Consider the following 24,643-nt stretch of genomic DNA (forward strand, 5'->3'; position numbering starts at 1 on the left):
CGGGCCCACGAGAGGCCTTGGAAATCTTGCCAGGAAGACCCACTACTGGGGAGGCTCTTCTCTGCCAATCTGATGAGCGTCATTTGCTTTTTTTTTAATTTTTAAAATTTTTATTGGAATATAGTTGCTTTATAATGTTGTGTTAGTTTCTGCTGTACAGCAAAGTGAATCAGCTATACATATACACATATCCCCTCTTTTTTGGATTTCTTTCCCATTTAGCTCACTACCGAGCCCTGAGTAGAGTTCCCTGTGCTATACAGTAGGTTCTGATCGTCGTTTGCATTTAATTTAGAAAATGGTATCCATACACGGATTGCCTGCAGTTTTCAAGATGAAAGTTGCCCTTGTCCTGACACTCCTTTCATCCTAGGCCATCGGGAAGATTTTCTCAGGCCTTGCTCAGTGTGGGGCTTGGGGCTGTTTTGACGAGTTTAATCGCATCGATGCCTCCGTGCTCTCAGTCATCTCGTCCCAGATCCAGACGATCCGAAACGCTCTGATCCATCAGTTAACCAGGTTCCAGGTGAGGATAAGTGTGAAGCCAGCCCGGATCATGTCCCCAGGCTGGGAACGTGCTGAAATATCAGGTGGTGGACAGTCATCTATCCAGACCAGGTTCCCCCTAGATGAAGATTTGCCCAACTTCTGCTTTCAAGTGGAGATAATTGGGCTTCCCCAGACTATCCACATCTTTGATAATTAAGGACTGTAATAGTCCAAGAACTTCAAAATAATTCCAGACATGTGATTAATAGTTATAGACGGGTAGGGCAGGATTCTCAAGTAAGTGATGTGTAAGACCCCCCTTTCAAGGTCAAAAACTATTCTCCCCAAATTTGAGAAAAAAAATGACTTAAAAAAATCAACGTTCCATTCAATCAAATTATCTTCAGTAGAAATTATCACAGTGAGCAAGAAAATTTGCCTTCGTACCTGATAAAATTACGGCGTTGTAATGAGGAAAATTACTAAGGTTATGTTATCAAAGTGAAAGGGCAAAACTTAAAAGTGTTTTGAGAATTTCCTAATCTCTCCCCGTCCAACAATACATTTGTAGGCTCAAGTTTGGGATGTCTGTATGAAGTTACATCAGATTAAACTGGTTGGGAATTTGGAGAAACAGGATCTTATGTGATTCAGGTAGCCCAGAGTGAGGTCTCTGACAACGGGGGCCCGAGCGGCTGCACCGTTTCCCGACGCTGTGACCCCCGGCTGGCTTTACTGCTCCCCGGCCACTGTTCTTGCCCCTGCGTGCCCTGAACACTTGTCACTTTATGCCACTTGCTCCACAGACGTCCCATGCCCTGGGACACCATATGCATCCCTATCTGGTTGGAATTGTCCTCTTTCCTCCTTCACCTGAAAACTCCTGTACATCCTCCAAGGCCCCACAGAGCCTCATTGGGAGATTCAGGACCCAAATTCAGCATGGGTTGGTGAGGATTCCATTGTGGGCACCTCTGCGGCCCTGCACCCCGGCTGCTTTCTCCCTGGACCTCAGGGCTCATGGTCAAGAGATTATGTAAACTGGGTACTGTTAAAACATTTGAGGATTCTGGATGGATTTCTATTAATTAGTTCTGAAACATTTTAGGGCTGAGCGTACTACTCCCATGGGAGACACATTGAGCCTGCAATGCATTTGGGTTTCTAGAAGCTGTTTTGTTTTGTTTCGTTTTGTGTTTTTGGCCGTGCCGTGTGGCGTGCAGGATGCGGGATCTTAGTTCCCTGACCGGGGACGGAACCCACGCCCCCTGCAGTGGAAGTGTGGAGTCTTAACCACTGGACCACCAGGGAAGTCCCTAGAAGCCTGTGTTTTTCAGAGCAGGCCTGTGTCTTGTCTCCAGAGGTCGATCTGGGACTCACATGAGATACTGAGGCGTGGGTGAGTGTAGTCTCAGTGCAGACGTGAGAGACAAGACAGCAGCCTCCATCTCTGGGGAGCATTAGCTCTCAGGCTGGGCTGCCCTCTTGTCACTGAGGCTGCCTGTGCCTCATAAAAATAAAACATCTGTCGTCTGTCTCTCTGCTGGACCATAAAAAGAAATAAAATAGTAAAATCTTAGTAGAGAGGAAAGTTAAGAGAGCTGAAATTCAACTATAGGCTGAAGAGACTCAAAATAGAGAGATTTCTGCATTTTGTTGGTCCATGGGGCCCCTGGAGGACAAAGGCTGGTTTCTTGAAGGATGCTGAGCTGGGATTCTGTCGGAAGGGCCCAGGTGACACCCCGGCAGCCAGACCAGCGTGAAGGTGAGAATGGGGAGAGAAGTGACAGCTGACGTGGATGAAAATCCACTTTGTGCCAAGCAGTGGGCTGGGCGCTCTTGAGTACGTTGTCTCCTTTAACTGCCACAACCTTGCAGAGAAGGAAACAGAGACTCAGAGAGGGTAAGTGACCTGTCGGAGGTCACACAGTGCCTCGAATCAACCCCCGGCTGCACACTTTCCCAACATCAGCTACTTCTCAAGTGGACAGACCCTCGATTCACATCAGAGTTTGGGGGTCGGCTGAGGCCGGCACCCCAGAACACTGAGGCCGTAAGCACGAGGACTCTGCATTTATCGCCGGGGAAGGGCAAGAGACAGATGGTGGTGCCTGTCTTGTACCGAGAAAGGAAGAGCCGTGCGGCTCCCCAGGCCTCCCTGCCCGTGGTAGGCTGGCCAGCAGCATGACCCTTCCTTCCTTTCTTCTCGCCCTCTAGTTTGAAGGGCAGGAGATCTCCCTGGACTCGAGGATGGGCATCTTTATCACCATGAACCCCGGCTACGCGGGCCGCACGGAGCTGCCCGAGTCGGTGAAGGCCCTGTTCCGGCCCGTGGTGGTGATTGTGCCTGACCTGCAGCAGATCTGCGAGATCATGCTCTTCTCCGAGGGCTTCCTCTGGGCCAAGGTGAGGTCCCGTAGCACCGGGCGCCCCTGCACCCGCCTGGGCCTGCTCGCAGACGGGGGCCCTGGGACGTTTTCATTCCGTGTGGCTTTTCAAATCGTTTTGCTTTGTCTCTCTCTCTTTTCTCTCTCTCTCTCTGTCTCTCTCTCTCTTTTAAAGCTGGGAGTGCATCATTTTTTTAAATTAAATTAAATTAATTTATTTGGCCACATTGCACGACATGCGGGATCTTAGTTCCCTGACCAGGGATCGAACCTGTGCCCCCTGCAGTGGAAATGTGGAGTCTTAACCACTGGACCGCCAGGGAAGTCCTCCCTTTCTCTCTTTTTAAAATTATACCTTTTATTTTGGAATCATTTGACTCACAAGAGATGGCAGCACTAGTCCAGAGAGTTCCCGGTACCGCCCACCCAGCTTCCCGCAGGGATAACATCAAAACCAGGCAACTGGGACTTCCCTGGTGGTCCAGTGGTTAAGACTCCGCGCTCCCAATGCAGGGGGCCTGGGTTTGACCCCTGGCCAGGAAACTGGATCCCGCATGCAGCAACTAAAAAATAAGATCCTGCATGCCGCAACTAAGACCCGGTGCAGCCAAATAAATACATATTTTTAGAAAAATCCAGGAAACTGATGTGGGCGCAATGCTGTTAACTCAAGTGCGGACTTTATTTGGATTCCACAAGGTTTCACCTTCTCTCTCTGTCTGGTGTGTGTGTGTATAGTTCTGTGACATATAATCACGTGTGTAGAATACAGTAAGTCCCCTAGTACGAACGAGCTCCGTTCTGAGAGCGCGTTCATACGTCCAGTTTGTTCACAAGTCCAACGGAGTTAGCCTAGGTGCCCAGTCGGCTGTATAGTGCTGCACTGTGATAGGCTTATAATACTTTTCACACAAACAATACATAAAACACAAGCAGACACAAAAAATAAAACATCTTTAATCTTACAGTACAGGACCTTGAAAAGCACAGCAGTGCAGTTCAGCAGCTGGCATACAGGGGCTGGCATTGAGTGAGCAGGCAAGAAATAAAGATACGGTACTACTGTACTCTATCCAGTACTGTAAAGTACACCAAAAAGCACAACCACTTGTAGAGGATGCACGCACGTGACAGTGTACGCCAGACACGTGAACTAACGTGATCGGATGTGCAAACGCACACTCGCATCTTTGAAAGTTCGCAACTTGAAGGTTTGTATGCAGGGGAGTTACTGTAGCTGGAGCCGCAGTCCGGACATGGAACTGTCCCGTCGCCACGGAGGGACTCCCTCGTGTCAGCCCTTAACGGTCACATCCTGCCCCCAACTCTAACTCACAACTGCCAGCCATTCTCTATCACTACAATTGCATCACTTCTAGAATGTTCTATACTCGGAATCATACAGCATGTAACCCTTTCAGGTGGGCTTTTTTCACTAAGCCTCGTGCCCTTGAGAATATGTGGCTTTAAAATATATATATAGAGAGAGATAACTCCTTTATCATCTCTTAAAATATGTATAAAAAGATTATGCACATACATTTCCCCCGAAGGTTCTGGAAATAGAGCAAAATAGAGAATACTTTTAAGATAAAGGATTGTTAGGTTGCTTCTCTGCAGTTTTTTGGTAAAGGCTCTTATTGCCAATCCTATTGTCTATGGATTTTGAGCCAGCGTGGAGAGATCTCTGGTTCTTAGTTTCAGTGAGCAAAATCTCCATGCCATCCGTGAGGACCATCAGTCCTTGATGCAGACCAGGTGAATGACTTGTCCTCAAAAACAGTTACAAGAAAACTTTAATAACATGTTTAGGTCAAAGGAAGCAAATTTCTGGAGTGTCATCTCTATGATTTAAAAAGTTGTATGAATTCTGTTCTTTAAGGTGGTTAAGATTTTTCCTTGGCTTTCAAGGACTGTCATCCACCTCTGGCTGGTAAGGCTGGTGTTCTTTTAAATTAGGTCGTAATTTGTCACTGCTAAAAACGGAGGACCCATCCTGGTATTTGTTGGAGGCAAGATTTGCTGGTTTGTAGAGCAGCTTCATCTGAACATCTTTATGTCAGTTTTCTTTGTGTCAGGATGTTCTGGTGTTTTCAGGGCATTTTCTTCATCTATTTTTCATTGTCTTTTATCACAAAAGACTCTGGCCAAAAAGATGACCGTTCTGTATAAGCTGGCCCGGGAGCAGCTCTCCAAGCAACATCATTATGATTTTGGACTCAGAGCCCTTAAATCAGTGTTGGTGATGGCTGGTGAGCTGAAGAGAGGTTCTTCTGAACTCAGGGAGGTAGGGGCCGCGTGCTCTAAGTTCTCTGGTTTTCTAATTTGGTTCATGTGTATTGAATAAATGCTGGGATGGAGGTGACGGGGAGCACAGGTACCAAGAGGAAGTTTTATTCTTAGCTGTCACTTCATTTACTTGTCTGGCCTTCATTTGGTCTCTTCTTCATGACATTGTTCTCTTCTAATTTGGCTTATTACCATAAGGTCCACGTCAGTGTCCTCATCGTGCCAATGTTGGTGATACTTCAATGGTAATAATCAGTCTACAACTGCAGGATGGTGGGCTGGAGGGGTGAGATGAACAAAATTCTCTAGAAAGCACGAACATGAGTTATTTCCTCTTTGCAGTAAAAGCCAGAGGGGCGGTCAGGTTTCTTTCACACGGGACTTACTCCAAAACAGAGTCTGATCAATGCCACTCTGTGGGCAATAGGCTCGTGTGTTTCTCCTTGGAATGCTTTATGTTTTATATTTCATATAAAATTTCATTGTCTACTTCATAAGAGGATTTCTAGACTAGCCCTGGGGGCTTTCAGAAACATATTTGAAGACGTGTGTGTTTCGTTCCATCCAGGATGTGGTGCTTATGAGGGCCCTTCGAGACATGAATCTGCCCAAGTTTGTGTTTGAAGACGTCCCTCTCTTCCTCGGTTTGATTTCCGATCTGTTTCCTGGGCTAGACTGCCCGCGGGTTCGCTACCCCGATTTCAATGATGCTGTAGAGCAGGTGCTCCAGGAAAATGGCTATGTTGTCTTACCTGTCCAGGTAAAATGGTGCTGAGGATGAGTGTTCACTGACTTTTTCTGGGTCCTTTCCATTTTTTTTTTTTCATTTAAAAATAACTGTGGTAAAATACACACAACATTTACCATCTTAACCATTCCCCACCCCCATTTTCTTTTTTTATTGTGGTAAAGTACACGTAATATAAGGTTTACCATTTTATCCATTTTTAGTACAGTGTAGTAATGTTAAATACATTCATGTTGTTGTGAAAGAGTTTTGCATCGTGCAAAACTGAAGCTCTGTCCCCATTAAATAATAACTCCCCCTCCTCCTCCCTCAGCCCCTGGTAACCTCTATTCTACTTTCTGTCTCTAGGCATTTGACTCCTCTGGGGACCTCATATGAGTGGAGTCGTACAGTGTGTGTCCTTCTGTGTTCTGGCTGATTTCACTCAGCATAGGGTCCTCCAGGTTCATCCATGTTGTAGCATGTGTCAGAATTCCCTTCCTTTTTGAGGCGGAGTGGTATTCCACTGTATGGATACATCACCTTCCAAAAATGTTTTTGGCATAATGTGATCAGATAAATCAAGTGTTTTGTTTTGGGGCCCCAACCATCTAATCTTCTCTCCCCACCCCACCTTTTTTTCCCCCAGAGTCATACTTGAAAAAATTTAAAATTAGATATTACAAGTAAAATTTTGATCATGTGAAGCCTGTGAGATTGTATGTGTTGTCTGTAAGCCAAACGTTTTTTCCAAAGTGTTCTGCTTAGGGCGTAAATGCCCAAAGCTGCGGGTTTGGGGTGGCTGCCTCTGGACGGGCCACCTTGGGGCATCGGGCTACCCAGAGGCCTCAGGCCGGGGCAGTGGGTACTGAGCACAGATGAGAGATCTCTGTGCACCTTTCCTGGCCCTGGCGGTTTCCTCTAGAGGTGGTGGTTTAAAAAGATGTGTTTTTCGTGGGAATGTAGAATGGTGTAGCCACTTTGGAAAACAGTCCGGTGGTTCCTCAGGAAGTGAAACATAGAGTTACTATATGACGAACAGCAATTGTATTCCTAGGTCTGAACCCAAGAGAAATGAGAACGTATTTATCCACATGAAAACTTGTGCACAAACGTTCATAGCAGCGTTATTCGTAAGTGCCAACAAGTGGATATAATGCAAATAGCATCAACGGATGAAGAGATAGACAAAACGTGGTCCATCCATACAATGGAATATTATTTGGCCATGAAAAGGAAGGAAGTACTGACACAGGCTACACTGATGGGTGAACCTTAAAAACATGATGCTGAGTGAAAGAAGCCAGACACCCAAAACTACGTACTGCACGATTCCATTTATATCATTCCATTTTTTTGTCAAGAACGGGCAAATCCATACAGACAGACAGTAGATTAGTGGGTGCCGGGGGCTGCGGGCAACGGGCTTGGGAGACATGACGAATGAGTGCAGAGGTTTTTTTGGGGGGGCAGGTGATGAAAATGTTCTACAGTTGAACGTAGTAATGGTTTCACAACCTTTCAGACATACTGAAAACCACTGAATTGTTAAAACACTTTAAATGCGTGAGTTGTATGGTGTGCAAATTCTAGCTCAATAAAGCTGTTTTTAACAAAAAGCTGTGTTTTAACCCAGCTGCCAATGCGTGTCCCACAGGTGGATAAGGTGGTTCAGCTGTTCGAGACCATGATGACCCGACACACGACGATGGTGGTGGGGCCCACGGGAGGGGGCAAGTCCGTGGTCATGAATGCCCTGTGTCAGGCCCAGACCAAGTGAGTATGGCATCCTCAGGGAGGGCTTTGTTGCCACGGTGGTTTCATGGTGAGGTCGGTGGCCGTATTACCTAGTCCCACTTTGCTTTCTGATTTCCTGGGAGGTTACATTTGTCCCCGACACCCCCCATTAAACCCAGAGCATCTTTTTTTTTTTTAACTTTAGCCGCGCCACGTGGCTTGCGGTGGGATCTTAGCTCCCTGACCAGGGATTGAACCTGTGCCGCCTGCAGTGAGAGTGCAGAGTCCTAACCACTGGACCGCCAGGGAAGTCCCAAACCCAGAGCATCTTAACTTGTTTTATTGCTGATTTAGTTGATATATTTTAGGAGGCAAAACAGTTAGTCTTTTGTGCATCAGACTGAATAGGTTTATTTGTGAAATGAGTATTTCAAAAACTATCTTATAAGGATATTTTGAAAATTAACTTAGGTCGTATTTTCTTGGCGTACAGATTGCTCCTTGAAAGTCAGTCAGGACCCCCTGCCGTTAGGCGACACTGTTATGGTATCAGAGTGGCCAAAAAGAGTGTCCCCTCCCCAGATGCCTTAACATCACCAGCCCTGCAAGAGCTGTACTGCTTGAAGGAAAAAGTGATTTCACACTCCTAATATAGAATAGCACAAAGACCTGTGGTGAATCGATGCCCTTATACTGAATATGGGTTTTCTGACTTCTCACATTTCTCCTAAGCAATAGCTGCATTCTAGAAAGATTTCAATGCATGCTGATGTTCCAGCAAAAATCTAAATCAAGCCTTATAATCTTTGTGACTTTACCAGTTCTAGATAGGCTATAAAATCCAACTGAGTGGGCTTCCCTGGCGGCGCAGTGGCTGAGAGTCCGCCTGCCGATGCAGGGGACACGGGTTCGTGCCCCGGTCCGGGAAGATCCCACGTGCCGCGGAGCGGCTGGGCCCGTGAGCCGTGGCCGCTGAGCCTGCGCGTCCGGAGCCTGTGCTCCGCAACGGGAGAGGCCACAGCGGTGAGAGGCCCGCGTACCGCAAAAAAAAAAAAATCTAACCGAGTAAGTGACTGTCACTCCTTCTTCCTTATGTTTCTCATGAGGAAATCAGTGGACGATGGCTTACTGATTTTAAGAGGGTTATTCCACAGCCATCCTGTATTTCATTCTTTTTTTTTTTTTTGGCTGTACGTGGGCCTCTCACTGCTGTGGCCTCTCCCGTTGCGGAGCACAGGCTCCGAACGCGCAGGCTCAGCGGCCATGGCTCACGGGCCCAGCCGCTCCGCGGCATGTGGGATCTTCCCGGACCGGGGCACGAACCCGTGTCCCCTGCATCAGCAGGCGGACTCTCAACCACTGCGCCGCCAGGGAAGCCCCTGTATTTCATTCTTTAATTAATTCATTGTTAGATAATTTATAGAACTATCACGTAGAGATGTGAGTATAGGTATGCCACTAGTATTTTTATTTATTTATTTTGTTAATTATAAACTATGTTTTGTGTGAACTTCAGTTTTCTATAGATGAATTAATCCCGCGGCACGGCGGGAATCTACAGGCATTATAGTGGGAAACACCCTGTCCACGTGATTTGTAAAAAGCCAGCAACGCAGAGCAGATGTCGTTCTGTAAATATGAGGGATTGAACATCAGGAGTTCAAAGGTTTTACATTATCCTGGTGGCTGTAATCTCCTCTACACTAGTTGTGAAATATTTACATGAATGTGCCATATGCATGAATAGGTAAATACACAAATGTGAAATATACATGAAGGTTAGCGTCTGTTGCCCTCAGAAGTCAAGGCGTGTTATCAGTTCAGACCTCACTTGTGTTGGGGCCGCGCTCCTGGTGAGAGTGGTTCCCTTGCGTTTAGTGTAAGTCGTTAACAGAGAGTGGGAAGCCCGTCGCAGAGTTTGGATGGTTTGCATTTTAAACTTTGGACTGGATCAAAAACACAGGGGATCTCACCCCCCACGTGGGTGACCTAGATTGTTCTCCTAATGCGTTTAGTCTGCCCGAGCCACGGCTGAAGCCTCTCCTTCGATTTAGGCTTGGGCTGGTGACAAAGCTGTATGTCCTGAACCCCAAGGCTATGAGTGTCGTAGAGCTCTACGGCATCCTGGACCCCACCACCCGAGACTGGACGGATGGGGTGCTGTCCAACATCTTCAGGGAGATCAACAAGCCGACGGATAAGAAGGAGCGAAAGTGAGTATCCTTGTAGGGAGGGGAGAGCCTGGGTGGGTTCACAGTGAATTAGCCAAAGCTTACAAAGAAACAAATGAGGTACATAGTATTGTAGTTTCATGCTTGGAAGCAAACAGACTCAGGAGGCTCTGCTCACGAAGGGCCAGGTACCACCTCAGTGCTCTTCATGTGTTGTCTAAATCATGCTCCTTGACTACGATGGGTCCCAGCTTACCATGGCGGAAGCTGAGATCCAGGGAAGGGGAGCAAAGAGCTTGCCCCAAGGCCAGGGGTTTGAGCTTGGGACATCAGAGTCCAAGCCCTCAAACAGAGGCACCACACCAGGCTGCCTATATGGCAAGGTAAGTCAAGGAAAGGCAACAAAGCATCGTGGAAAGTGCTGGAACACCCTTCAGAGCTGCACTTTCTCACCTGCAGGCGTGGTCGAGGCTGCCTGCCCTGCTCCAGTCACTGCCCACCCCGGTGAGGGTCTAGTGAGGCCGGGAGGGGAAACGCTCTGTTGGAACATCAGGTAAAATGCCTTCTCCAGTGTGAGTTGTTCCCGTGACACCTGTCAAGTAAACCCAGAGATGATCCTGATTGTATATTCTAGCCCAACCCCATTAATTAAAAAACCCTTAAATAACGAGTCTGATGTCTCCACTGATGACTCTTGCAACAGCCTCTTTTTAGCAATCCTCCCTTGATTCCGGATCAGTCCAGGATTTCTCACTGTGCTCGGTTGTCCTATCCCCTTGACCTCTTCTAATTTCAAGCAGTTCCTTAGGTTTTCTTTATCTTTCATGGCCCTGATGTTCTGACAGATTCTAGGCCAGCTGCTGCACAGAATGCCCTCCGTTTGGGTTTGTCTGTTGCTTCCTCGTAATTGGATGCAGGCTACATGTCCTTGCAGGAATCTCTCAGAAGTGACATGGTGCCCTTCTCAGCGTCTCATCGGAAGCACGTGATACTGGTTTGCCCTCTTATTGGTGATTTTAACTTTGATCATCAGGTTAGGGTGGTATCTGCCATTTTTCCTTCGGCAATTGATATGCAGGGTGTGGGGAGCATACCCTAAGACTATGTAAATACCCTATTCCTCATCAAACCTTCACCCGACGGTTTTAGCATCTGTTGATTGTAGCCTGAATCTAGTCTTCCTACGATGCTGTAAAATGGAGACCTTCTTTTGGGACAGTTGGTGAAATTTGAACATGGACTGTATATGAGCTAATAGTATTCTATCGATGCTAAATTTCCTGATTTTGATAATTGTACTGTGGTTATGTAAGAGAAGGTGCTTGTTCTTAGGAGACACATGCTTAAGCATTTAGGAATACAGGGCGTCATGTCCGCAACTTATTTTCAAATGATTCAGGAAAACAGAGAGAGAGCAAAAGAGCATCCATGGGGCAAAATTAACAACTGGAGAATCTGGTTGAAGGGCATATGGCAGTTCTTTGCACTAGTCTATTCTTGCAACTCTGTAAATTTGAAATTATTTAAGATAAAAAAAAGTTAAAAAAAATACTGGAAGAAAATAAACCAAAAGGTGAATGCTGGAAAAATCCAACTACTCATATCAGTGAATTAAATGAAAGCAATATCAAATCAGCATTCCAACACAGTCTCCTTTGGAGATGGGCTTTACTGTGAAGTAACCCATTATAGCCACAGAACTGAAGGGTCGCGTAGCTTGAACACCAGAGGCCCTGAAACCAAAGTAGATCTCCTGCCAGGAAGGATGGTGTGTAAACCAGGGCTTTGCAAAGGCAGATGCTCCTAGGGGCCCAGCAGGTAGCATCAGAGAGTGAAATGGGCCAAGTTACGTGGTGTATTAGCTTCTGCAGGGCCTCTGTAACAAATTACCATTAACCGGGTGGCTAAAAAAATAAAAAATAAAAAAAACCCAGAAATTTATTCTTCATCATTTCTGGAGGCCAGAAGTCTGAAATAAAGATGGGGCAGCACGCCTCTGAAGATTCTAAAGGAAGGTCCTCCCTTGCCTTTGACAGCTTTAGTGGCCCCAGGCATTGCTTGGCTTATGGCCACATCCCTCCAGTCTCTGCCTCTGTCTTCATGTGGCTTCCCCCTATGTAAGGATACTTGTTGTTGGATAATCCAGGATGATCTCATCTCAAGATCCTCACCTTAATTATATCTGCAAAGACCTTTTTTCCAAATAATGTCACACTCCCAGGTTCTGGATAGACCCATGTTATGGGGGCCACCGTTCAATCCAGTACACATGGGTGTATGAAATGCTTTTAACTTGACCATAAGAGGACTAGGTGTCCAGACCAGTGGTAAATAGCAGCTGACGCTCAGGTTTGAGAAAAGAACGAGGTGGACTGGGACACTTTGTCTTCATGGGCAGCTACTACCAGCAGCAGCGCATTGTTCCCACGCGGGAACGCAGGTCTGTACTGTCAGACCTTCCTGTTTGCCAGGGAAGCATGGAATCCAGATTGTTGGGTCAGGTTTCCTGATTCTTCAATGTTGGTGACTAAGTCGAATCGTTTATATAGAGAGAAACTATTATAAGCACCAAGTAGGGTGCTCTAGCTCAGATCCTGGTTAGAAAACCCTGGGGGCTTCCCTGACGGCCCCGTGGTTGAGACTTCGCCTCCCAATGCAGGGGGTGCAGGTTCGATCCCTGGCCGGGGAGCTGAGATCCCACACGCCTCGTGGCCGAAAAACCAAAACATAAGACAGAAGCAGTATTGTAACAAATTCAATAAAGACTTTAAAAATGGTCCACATCAAAAAAAAAAAATTTTTTTTTAAAGAAAAAAGGAAAATCCTGGGAAAAGACGTTCATCGTGAACAGGGAGGTTACACCAAGTTCCACAATTGGCAGCCTTCCATGGCTCACTTTTCTCTGGTTGCTGCAGGTATATCTTATGCGATGGTGATGTGGACGCTCTGTGGGTGGAGAACATGAATTCTGTGATGGACGACAACAAGCTGCTGACGTTGGCCAACGGTGAGCGTATCCGGCTGCAAGCTCACTGTGCCCTGCTCTTCGAGGCAAGTGGTGATGAAAGATAATGTCAAATATGTCTTTCTTTTAATTCAAATTTAAAGTGTTTATTTTTTAGGGCTTCCCTTGTGGCGCAGCGATTGAGAATCCGCCTGCCAATGCAGGGGACAAGGGTTCGAGCCCCGGTCCGGGAAGATCCCACGTGCCGCGGAGCGGCTGGGCCCGTGAGCCACAACTACTGCGCCTGCGCGTCCGGAGCCTGTGCTCCGAAAACAAGAGAGGCCGCGATAGTGAGAGGCCCGCGCGCCGCGATGAAGAGTGGCCTCCGCTCGCCGCAACTAGAGACAGCCCTCGCGCAGAAACGAAGACCCAGCACAGCCCAAAATAAATAAATAAATAAATATTTTTTTAAAAAAAACTGTTATTCCTTTAAAAAAAATAAAATAAAGTGTTTATTTTTTAACTTTTAATTTTTTAATTTACGTTTTAAAATTTTTAAATTTATTTTGGGCTGCTTCGGGTCTTCATTGCCACGTGTGGGCTGTCTCTAGTCGCGGCGAGAGGGGGCTACTCTTCGTTGCGGTGCGCAGGCTTCTCATTGTGGTGGCTTCTCGTGTTGCGGAGCAGGGGCTCTAGGCGTGCAGGCTTCAGTAGTTGTGGCACGCGGGCTCAGTAGTTGTGGCGCACGGGCTTAGTTGCTCCGCTGCATATGGGATCTTCCTGGACCAGGGATCGAAGCCGTGTCCCCTGCATTGGCAGGCGGATTCTTAACCTCTGTACCACCAGGGAAGTCCCTAAAATGTTTATTTTTTAAAAACTTTATTTTATTGAAGTACAGTTAATTTACAATGTTGTGTTGATTTCTGCTGTTCAGCACAGTGATTCAGTTATACATTTATATACATTCTTTTTCATATTCTTTTCCATTATTCAGTATCACAGGATACTGAATATAGTTCCCTGTGCTATACAGTGGGACCTTGTTGTTTATCCATCCTATATATAATAATTTGCATCTGCTAATCCCAAACTCCCAATCCATCCCTCCCCCATCCCCCTCCCCCTTGGCAACCACAATTCTGTTCTCTATGTCTGTGAGTGTGTTTCTGTTTCGTAAATAAGTTCACTTGTGTCATGTTTTAGATTCCACATATAAGCGATATCATATGGTATTTGTCTCTCTCTTTCTGACCTACTTCACTTAGTATGATAATCTCTAGGTCCATCCATGTTGCTGCAAATGGCATTATTTCATTCTTTTTCATGGCTGAGTAGTATTCCATCGTATATATGTACCACGTCTTCTTTATCCATTCATCTGTCGATGGAAATTTAGGTTGTTTCCATGTCTTGGCCATTGTAAATAGTGCTGCAATGAACACTGGGGTACATGTATCTTTTTGAATTATAGTTTTGTCCAGATATATGCCCAGGAGTGGGATTGCTGGATCATATGGTAGCTCTATTTTTAGTTTTTTTAAGGAACCTCCATACTGTTCTTCACAGTGGCTGCACCAACTTACATTCCCACCAACGGTGTAGGAGGGTTCCCTTTTCTCCACACCCTCTCCCGCATTTGTTACTTGTAGAATAATATGTTTATTAAAACAGTTATAAATATAGATGATTGAAGAAAACCCAAACAATGCAGAAGAATTTATGATGAGTACAACTCTGTTCTCTGCCTGCTGCCCTCATCCCTCCTTACTGTATCCCAGAGGTAACTACATTTCACACTTGAGTTGTTTCTTCTGATGGCTACTCTAGTGTCTAAAAGGAACCCACTTTGCGTGCTATTTCTTCCTTTATCAAGGTTACACATTATCTGTTGACTGACTGCTATGAAAGTGAGGGTTCATCTTTTATACCATCAGCCCACCTCCCCTCCGTAGACTACTATACTGCTAAGTCAGTTAAACCAGTAAACATATTTACATCATTATGAATAAGGAAATATTTACTGTAGAGCCAACTAGTATACTGTGATATACTTGCTAGCAAAGCAAGAAATCCAGGAACTGTGATACATTTACTTTCTTTTAGAGCCATTTTTTTTGGCTGGAGTTTATAGTTGCCTTTTTTTTTCTCTCTCTCTCTCTCACTATTTGCCTTTATCTTATCTTGATTTTTCAAACTTTCTATCATATCCTCTGAACCTGTTTCACAGCTGTGGTCCTGAGACTTGCTTTCACTCTAGCTTAATTCTAATACCATTCCTAACTTGGCCTGCAAAATTTGTCGATGTATGAGTATTTGCGCATATCATTATTTTATTGACTGACTGAACTGTGTCAGTTCAGATGAAGAGAGACTGGTGTGTTAATATTGGTGTTAGATGCATACTTATTAAGTTTCATATTCCCTGATCTCAATTATGTTATAAAAAATAAAGAAAAAAGACTGAAAGGAAAACACTCCAAAAACAGTGTTTGTTTCTTGGTGGTGGGATTTTGATTAACTTATTTTCTTCTTTATACTTTTTAATTTTGGTCAGATATTCTACAGCATGTTAATTTTCATATTAATTTTGTGGTAAAAGAAACTTAAAAAGTGCTACATCAGAGGTGCGTAATCTTCCCATGATAAACCTAAGTGTTCAATTAGAAACCTCATAGAAGCTGTGTTAATTGGGGTATGACTTGGGTTTTATGCATTTGTAAAAACTTTGTACAAGCAACGGCTTTAAAACATGTATTCCAGTTGTCTATAGCTGTAGAAAACACTGATTTTGTTTATTTCTCCAGGTTGGAGATTTACAGTATGCCTCCCCTGCGACTGTGTCTCGATGTGGAATGGTTTATGTGGATCCTAAAAACTTGAAATATCAACCATACTGGAAAAAATGGGTTAATCAAATACAAAATAAGGTGAAAATTATTCCCAAAATGAACTTACCAGTTACTAGTATTGGTGGCTAGTTGGATAAAAATAACTCAGAGGGATGTTTGTTGTTGAAGGCCATGACCTTGACCTTGACCTGCCCAGGATCTTGAGCACTTAATGTTATCAACAAGTTGGATAAAGACATGGAAGACACCCTTATTAGATTTCCAGAGAATTCACAGCAGGTGGGATAGGTAGTGATTTTGATAGTTTAGACCAGGGGGCAACAGATTTTTTCGGTGAGAGAGTAGAGAGTAGATAGTTCAGGCTTTGTGGGCCATATGGTTTCTTTGCAGCTACTCAACCCCGCCATTGTGGTATGAAAGCAGCCACAGTACATGAATGGGCATAGCAATGTACCAGTAAAACTTTATTTACAAAAACAGGTGGCAGGCCAGATTTGGCTTATGTGTTGTAGTTGGCAACCCCTATCCAGCCAAGCCCAGGAGTTGGGAGACTTGTCTCTATTAGGTGCCCAGCTCCTCCTGCTTTGCTCAGTTGGATGAATATAGTGTGTGAAGGACCTAGTTTGAGTTTGTCATGGAATTGAGATCTGATGGTTTCGGTTGACCTCAAATCCTGTGACGTATCACATGGCTGCTCAAAAACGTGTATCGTCGGGCTTTCCTGGTGGCGCAGTGGTTGAGAGTCCTCCTGCCGATGCAGGGGACGTGGGTTCGTGCCCCGGTCCGGGAGGATCCCACATGCCATGGAGCGGCTGGGCCCGTGAGCCGTGACTGCTGAGCCGGCACGTCCGGAGCCTGTGCTCTGCAACAGGAGAAGCCATGGCAGTGAGAGGCCCGCGTACTGCAAAAAAAAAAAAAAAAAAAAAAAAAAAAGTGTATTGTCTTAATGGTAGGCTTCATTGAAAGCTGCAGAGATAGATGTGACAGTCATGTGAATGTTGTGGCTTGACCACACCTGGGACACCATGACCGCACGGGATGCATCTCTAGAAGGACCACTAGGCTGATGGTGAATTGGAAACCAGGACATAATTACCCCAAAGAAGACCAAGGGCAACATGATGGGACCATTTGAGGCACACTGTCAAATGGGGGTGACCACTCATGCAATCCCTGGTGGCCGTCGGTGCCCTGGTGGAGGGAGAAGGACCTTCCACTGCTTTGCACTCTTTGCTCAGTGATGGTGGCCATGTCATTTGAACTCTAAGATAACCAGCGCTTTTTCTATCAAATGGGACCTTTTATGGCACCTCCCTCCCAGCTCAGTGAAATCAAAGGCTTCATGATGAAATGAAAGAGCATTATAAAGAACAGATTTCTCTACAAATATGTGAGTTATCAGAGTTTACTCACCTGCCAAATTTCTCACTCATCAGAAAATATTTCTCACCCCCTCTTTTTTTTTTTTTTTAGTGGTACGCGGGCCTCTCACTGTTGTGGCCTCTCCCATTGTGGAGCGCAGGCTCCGGACGCACAGGCTCAGCGGCCACGGCTCACGGGCCCAGCCGCTCTGCGGCATGTGGGATCTTCCCGACCAGGGCACGAACCCATGTCCCCTGCATCGGCAGGCGGATTCTCAACCACTGCGCCACCAGGGAAGCCCGCCCCCTCTTTTTTTAAAAAAAATATTTATTTATTTATTTGGCTGCGCCAGGCATGTCTTAGTTGTGGCACGTGGGATCTAGTTCCCTGACGAGGGATCGAACCCGGGCCCCCTGCATTGGGAGCGTGGACTCTTAGCCACTGGACCACCAGGGAAGTTCCCTCTCACCCCCTCTTTTTACAAGCAAAGCTTCCCATGAACAGCCATTTAAATAAAGGAACCCTTGAAAATGCTTTGAAATTCTGCCCTTTTATAGGTGGAGCAAGGTGATTTACAGAGTCTGTTTGAGAAATATGTACCCTGTCTCATGGATGTGATAACGGAGGGAATAGTGGATGGAAGACAGGGAGAGAAGCTGAAGACAATAGTTCCGCAGACAAACCTCAATATGGTAAGTAAGGATCTGTGTTGGCAAAAAAGAAATTCTTCCCTAAAGATGGACCCCCACCCCCACAGTGGGCTTTCAAGGGGAGCAAAGATGCCAGATGGGTAAGTTCTAACATTGCCAGCTACTGACAAGGAAGACACAGTACTTCCTCTTGTGACCCTGTGCAAGCCAAGATACTGGGCTCCATCTGTTGAAACCAACATGGCGGGTCATGTAGTTCCCACCCCTTTGGGATCTGGGATCCTGGGATTTACGACCAGAACTGACCCTGGTGGGGGTGTCTGGAATATATGGACTGACCCAGGTGTTTTCCTGTGAATCAGGTAACCCAGTTAACCAAGATGCTGGATTCGTTACTAGAGGGAGAAATCGAGGACCACGATCTTCTGGAGTGCTACTTCTTAGAGGCTCTGTACTGCTCTCTGGGCGCTTCCCTGCTCGAGGATGGAAGGGCTAAATTTGATGAATGTATTAAACGCATCGCTTCTTTGCCTACTGCTGATACGGAAGGGGTTTGGGCCAACCCTGGGGAACTGCCAGGTAGGAACCAAAGGGAGCTTGTTTTCCTGCTCAGACTGTTTTTGGTTAGGTTTTAAAGAGGACGTGACTTTGCTTTTTTCCATAGGTATGCCTGTATGGGTTTTCCAGATTGTTTGCTTCTGTAGAGAAATGTGCAACGGTCAGAGCACCCAGTGGTACCCTCAGGAGACGTTCAAATGCGTGAACTGCTAAGCAGAGCCCAGCTCCCTTGGATGGCCTTTTTTGCTGAGTCTAACCCTTTCCCCCCTGGCTTAGGCGCTTGCTTCCTTCACTCTGTTTGAGCTCTTTAAAATTTTCACTTTGTGCTTCCCTTTGAATTTCTTCTCCTTTGGGCTTCTCTCTCTCTTTTTTTTCTCTCTAAAGTTCCACCGCTTAATTCATCTGCTCTGTTCCTGAGTATTTGCACAGTAGACAATCTCGTGTGGATTTGCAGATCATTCATAGGAAATCATTATATTAAGGTTTAACTGTTTGCGTGAAAAATACGCATCCTCAAAGAAGCGTATATGATGAAAATGTGGCATTCTCCAAGAACTATAGCTAGCACTAGGATCCTTCTTTGTCTGTCTCTTAATGACATTTGAATATGGCTTGGCAGGGAGACCTAAGTTGTATTCTGTAATCGTTACCTGGGCTGTTCTTTTTAAAGCTCAAAGTAAAATGATTGTAGGTCTTTCTCGTGGAGAGTCATTGAGCAAATAAAAGATGGTTTAGAAGTCTTTGGTCTTTGTTCGGACACCAAGGGAGGAAAGCGGGGGTATGGGATGGATTGGGAGATTGGGACTGACATATACACACTACTATGTATAAAATAGGTAACTAATGAGAACCTGCTGTGTAGCACAGGGAGCTCTACTTCACTTAGCTGCACAGTAAAAACTAGCACAACATTGTAGAACAACTACACCCCAATAAAAAACGTCTATGGTCTTTTGGGGAGTAGTTTGCTTGTACTTTCTTGGGACACTGAGTCTCCTTTGGCGGCGGGCGCGGGGGGTGCTTCCCAGCTATGCCTACCGTGCCGGCTACGTGCTGCTGCCATCAGAGGCGATGCTGGTCCCGGTCTGCTCTTCCTCCTAGTTTGCGCTCATCTTGGGGACTTGAATGGCCGTGTAGACAACCCCCTTCCAGGTGCCTTCTGCACTCAGCCCCAGGATCCGGGTCCCTTGACCTCATCCTAGCTCATAACGCCTGGCACAGTTCTGTCTGCGTCGTACATGCATACCTCCCACTCCCTGCTTCACAGTTGGCTTCCGTGATTCCTGCGACACGTGATCCCCGTTGGCCTCGTGGGGACTGTCCCCCGCCCGCCGCCATTCTTCCTACCACCTTCTGAACCTTCTGAATCCTTTTCTGCTGCCCTGTCGCTTCATCCCCTCTTGCCTAATTGCCCTTCCGTCGAATCTCTCTGAGAAAACCCAAGCCTGCTTTCTCTGCCTCTCCAGGGGCTGAGGGATACTGAGACAATCACACAACCGCGAAGCCTGGCACCTCCATAAATTCAGTCTTGAACCTGAACTCCCCCTCTCCTGTCCCCACAGGGGCAGTTCATCGCCCTTTTTCTCCAAATCTCCACATGGCCCTCTCCCCTCTCTCTGCAGGTGACCTTCCTTCTTCCTTCAACAGGAGAAATGGACACCATCAGATAGGAATTTTTCCAGCCCCCATCTTCTCCTGTCTCCTTTCTCAGGGGAGAGGAGACCAGCTCCCAGCTGGACCCGCCCTGTGCTTTGAGGTCTACCCCCACCCTCCTCATCAGGCTCCTGGCTTCACTGCTTTTCTCCTCTTCCTCCTGTATTTTCCATCTGTCCCTCTCTACCAATCCCACCCCACAGGCTCTTAGACATCTCTACCCAAACTGCTTCTCCCAAACTGCACACGCACTGCCTTCTCGTTGCTGGGTCTGGTGACCCCTTCTGGTCTTTGCTTCCCTGACCTTGTCCCAGCATCAGACATGGTACCACTTCCTGCCTTCTTAAAACGTTCTTCCTCCATCCTGCTCCATCCTGGCCATGCCTTCAAAGTCTCCTTTGCTGAGTCCCCTTCCTCTGCCCCTCCCTCACATCAGGATTTGGTCCTAGACCCTCTTTTCACTCTTCATGAGACTTTTCACCATGTCCCCAGCTCTGACTTCCAATCCCCTCCCTTCTGAGCCTTTTCCTGGGTTCCCTAGCCCTGTTATATTTAAACCTATCTATCTATCTATCTTTATCCATCCATCCATTTTTATCTATCTCTACCCATCCATCCATCCATCCATCCATCTATCCATCCATCCTTATCTATCTATTCAATTCAGTTTCTGTCCAGGGAGCAAATAGCATTAGTTCATTTCAAGCATGTGCCAAAGCTGATTCTGTATTTCCATGTCCACGATCGAAGTGAAACAGACCACTGTTTGTTACAGGTCACCTTCCAACCTTGTTTGACTTTCATTTTGATCCCACACAGAAGAAATGGATACCATGGAATAAATTAGTTCCAGAGTATGTTCATTCCCGTGAGAGGAAATTTATTGACATCCTTGGTAAGTGAGAACCAAACCCTCGGTTTAAGCGTGTATGGTTCTCATTCTGTGAGGAAGGGGAAAAAGATTCTGAGGTCCCTGCGGTACTCTGAGTCCCACCCGGAGTGCTGGTTGGGAGAAGCTGAGGAACGTGAGCCGTGGGCTTTTCCAAGAGGGCGGCACTTTGGATTCCTTTTCTGTGCTGCTGGCTGTGGGCATCTTCCAATGTCTGTGCCTCTCAACTCTTTCCCTGGGCAGGCGGATCCTGACAGGTCGGGGCACGAGGTGGGGTGCTGGTCTGCTTCCCGTTCCTTTGCACAGGCTCCCTTCTGCCCCATAGAGCTGGCTGGGCGTGGGGAGGGACGAAGGAAAGAGTGAAAGAGGAATGAACAAGGCAGCGTTTTGTAAGAGATGCTGCCTTGAGAAGTCGCGTACCATGGGCGATGTGTATTGAGTCGTATTTTACGTGCACACCTCTGGCTATTTGGATAACATAGAGGCTGAAGCATTTCACAAAACGAATATCTGATTTTGGTTTGTATAGAGTTCTTCTAGAGTGAGGTGTACGTGTTTTCTCAGGAACCAATCAGGATTTAAAATTGCCAGTGCAGGAATAAGCCAGACCTGACTTTGAGACTTTATGCTCTCTTCAGAGGAAATGGTTGGTCAGGAAACCAAATCCTGATAGGTGATAAGTGAGTGACACATGCAGTGGAGAAGCTGAGTTTTTAATATCCTGAGCATAAATCAGAATTGGATGTTAAAACAGTTTGGGTGTTCTACACCTGGATGTGGTGATGATGACACAGCTGTAGAAATGTATCAAACTCATCAAATTATACACTTAAAACTGGAGTGAATTTTATGGTATGTGGGTTATACCTCCATAAAGCTATTAAAAATAATGGTTGGGGTAGTGAGGTTCTCCTACGATGATTTCACCCATATATACGTTTTCAAGGTCTCCTCTTGGGTTTTTGCTGATGCTTTTTGTGGGATGTATGGGGTCCTGTGAAACTCCAGGTTGCCCAGTGCACACCGTGTTGGCATTTCTGTGATGCTCCTGTTCTTCATATATTCTTTAGTTCATACGGTGGATACAACCCGTACTACCTGGACGCTGGAACAAATGGTTAAGATTAGGCAGCCTGTTCTTTTGGTTGGTGAATCTGGCACCTCCAAGACAGCCACTATCCAGAACTTTCTTAAAAACCTGAACGAAGAGACTAATGTAAGTCATTATTTGTATCTGTTATCTATTGCCGTGTAACAAATTACCCCAACACAGAGCAGCTCATACAACAAACACTATGTCAGTTTCTGCAGGTCAGGAATCTGGGAGTGGGTTAGCTGGGTACTTCTAGCCCAGGCTCTCTCATGAGATTGCAAGGTTGACCGGGGCTGTGGTCATCTGAAGGCTTGACTGTGGCTGGAGGACCCTCTTCCGAAATGGTCGGCCTCAGTTCCCCACCATGTGGGCCTCTCCAAGGGCTGCTGGTGTCCTCTTGACATGGTAGCTGGCTCCCCCCAGAATGAATGTACAGGATAGCAAAGCAGATGCTGCAAGGCTTCATATGACCCAGGAAATCACACACCATTGCTTCTGCCACATTCCGTGGGTCACACAGAAACCACCATGGCCCACCCTGATACAGCATGGGAGGGGGCTACACAGGGCGTGGGTGCCTGGAGGTGAGGGTGCCTGGGAGTCGTCTGGAGGCTGGCATTCACATTCCTCATCACCATGTTGTGGTTTCTCCCCTCCTTCCTCCAGCCACGTGTCAGACGTGGGAGGGTCTGGGTGCCCCAGGGCAAACGACGGTGAACCAAGGCTGTTAAGGCCCAATCTTGTTGGGAGGGGAGACAAACGCGGAAATGAATCCACGAATCACGATGGGGCAGAAAGTGCCGGGTGCGCCGAGATGTTATGAAGGAGCGTGGCATTCCTGCTTTCTGTGCACCCAGGGTGGTCCTGCGTGGCCCAGCTGCTCACCACTGCAACTCTCTTGGCTTTAAGCAAGTTCTGCTTTCTGTTTAATAACCACGTGAAGACTCTTACCTCCTCCAAGAAGCTGCCTGTGATTTTCAGGACCTCCAGCTGTCATATATTTGTCCCCAGTCCGCACACTGACTCAGTTCCTTGTTAATGTTGCCCGTCATTTAAGTTCCCAGTTCCTGTTCTGGCCTTCCGGAACCTCAGAGGGGAGACAGTTCCGCACTGCTTTCCTCTCACCCTTCCTTAGGCTGGTGCCTCCAGTAGCAAAGAGGCTGTGACCCTTCCCAGCGGGACTCAGCAGCTGGTGCTTGTCGGCCCAACAAGACATATCTGGATACGTTCATGACAAAGAGAAGCACATTCACCTTCAGATGTTCAGCTCAGGTGCACCTGCACTTGTGGACTCCTTGTAGAAGGGTGTTATCTAAGGCAGCGTTTCCGAAAGTGTGGTCCCTGGACCCTCAGCATAAGCATCACCTGAAGACTTGCTTATACCACTGAGACCTACTGAATCGGAAACTCTGAGGATGGGACCCCATCAGGCTGCCCTCAAGGTGACTCTGATGCATAATTAAGTGTCGGAGCCACTGATCAGTGAACTCTCACCCATCACTCTAAGAAGGGGCAGGGGAGAAGCCCCAAGTACGAATGTGTGAGGATGTGCGCCCCACGCAGGGATCTGGGACCTCCCTCACCTTTCTCTCAGTGGTTACCTCCAAGGACTGACAAGTGATTGTGCATGCTGTCTTTGACTTATTTATTAAGATGTAGCAGGCATGATAGTAACTTATGTTTGAATATTGCTTTGTCATTTTGAAAACACCTTGGTGTATTTCATCTCGCGTGATAAAGTCACTCTATGAAGTAGTCCAAGAAGGTGTCGTTAAAATCATCTTTCAGGGCTTCCCTGGTGGCGCAGTGGTTGAGAGTCCGCCTGCCGATGCAGGGGACACGGGTTCGTGCCCCAGTCCGGGAAGATCCCACGTGCCGCGGAACGGCTGGGCCCGTGAGCCGTGGCCGCTGAGCCTGCGTGTCCGGAGCCTGTGCTCCACAACAAAAGAGGCCACAACAGTGAGAGGCCCGCGTACTGCAAAAAAAAAAAAAAAAATCATCTTTCAGATGAGAAAAACGAGGCTCTGAAAGGTTAAGTGATGGTTCTGAGGTCACCTGGTTAGAACTGTGTGGAGCCAAGCCCCCCCACCCCGCCGAGTCCGCATTGTCCCGCAGTCCACATTGTCACACCTGGCAACCAGTTATTGCTTCATACAACCTGCCAAAAGGAAAGAGGGATTCTTGCTTTAGCGCTAAGAAATAGAATGAAGTTCAGACTCACGTTGGGTTATAAAAAAGTTAGTTCAGATACCAACAACTTTGCAAAATAGATGCTAGCTTACGATCAAACATTCCCTGCAGGTACCGTGAAAGAGAAGACCACTTTCTGGAATAATCTCTTTCTGTTTCAGATGGTGTTAACGGTCAGTTTCTCCTCCCGCACCACGTCCATGGATATCCAAAGAAATTTAGAAGCCAACGTGGAAAAACGAACCAAAGACACATACGGCCCACCCATGGGGAAGCGCCTCCTGGTGTTCGTGGATGACATGAGCATGCCAAAGGTGGGTGGGGTTAACGGCGGGGCCAGAGGTGGGTGGGGTTAACGGCGGGGCGGGGCAGCGTGCTGTGTTTGTGTGGCCGTGTGTGCGTGGAGTGGGTGAGTGTGAGAACGCCTGTCTTTATTCTGCACAGTGTCTGCAGGGCCCAGGTTACGAGGAGCCAGCTTAAGGGACCGTGTGATAGAAAGTGTCTTCTTAGCCAGAGAGACCTTTTCCTTAGATTGTGTTCCGTAGTTTCTCAAAGGGGGGAAGTAGGTAGCAAGGCAGCCTCTGAGCTATATTCAGCGTATCTTTGAGCGTGAGATTTCCAAATGAGCTGTACTTCGGGTAGTAATGCTGCTCTC

At 46.8% G+C, this 24,643-nt stretch overlaps 1 protein-coding gene across 3 annotated transcripts in view; it reads left to right on the top strand.

The window, feature by feature from the left end:
• DNAH10 (dynein axonemal heavy chain 10) overlaps window positions 1-24,643 on the top strand; it is a 150,165-nt gene that overhangs the window by 75,974 nt on the left and 49,548 nt on the right. For 2 of the 3 annotated variants that reach the window (XM_067015312.1, XM_067015313.1), the window contains 13 exons: window positions 374-526; window positions 2,707-2,895; window positions 5,017-5,163; window positions 5,710-5,925; window positions 7,550-7,668; window positions 9,684-9,842; window positions 12,716-12,851; window positions 15,549-15,671; window positions 17,513-17,647; window positions 17,968-18,184; window positions 20,592-20,711; window positions 21,776-21,921; window positions 24,150-24,302. In XM_067015312.1, coding sequence (XP_066871413.1) covers window positions 374-526; window positions 2,707-2,895; window positions 5,017-5,163; window positions 5,710-5,925; window positions 7,550-7,668; window positions 9,684-9,842; window positions 12,716-12,851; window positions 15,549-15,671; window positions 17,513-17,647; window positions 17,968-18,184; window positions 20,592-20,711; window positions 21,776-21,921; window positions 24,150-24,302 — 2,013 coding nt within the window. The remainder of the gene's footprint in view (window positions 1-373; window positions 527-2,706; window positions 2,896-5,016; window positions 5,164-5,709; window positions 5,926-7,549; window positions 7,669-9,683; window positions 9,843-12,715; window positions 12,852-15,548; window positions 15,672-17,512; window positions 17,648-17,967; window positions 18,185-20,591; window positions 20,712-21,775; window positions 21,922-24,149; window positions 24,303-24,643) is intronic. The other variant, XM_059040733.2, reaches the window with a different exon arrangement.

This window comes from Kogia breviceps, chromosome 15 (assembly GCF_026419965.1).
Source record: "Kogia breviceps isolate mKogBre1 chromosome 15, mKogBre1 haplotype 1, whole genome shotgun sequence".
Classification (NCBI taxonomy): Eukaryota; Metazoa; Chordata; class Mammalia; order Artiodactyla; family Physeteridae; genus Kogia; species Kogia breviceps.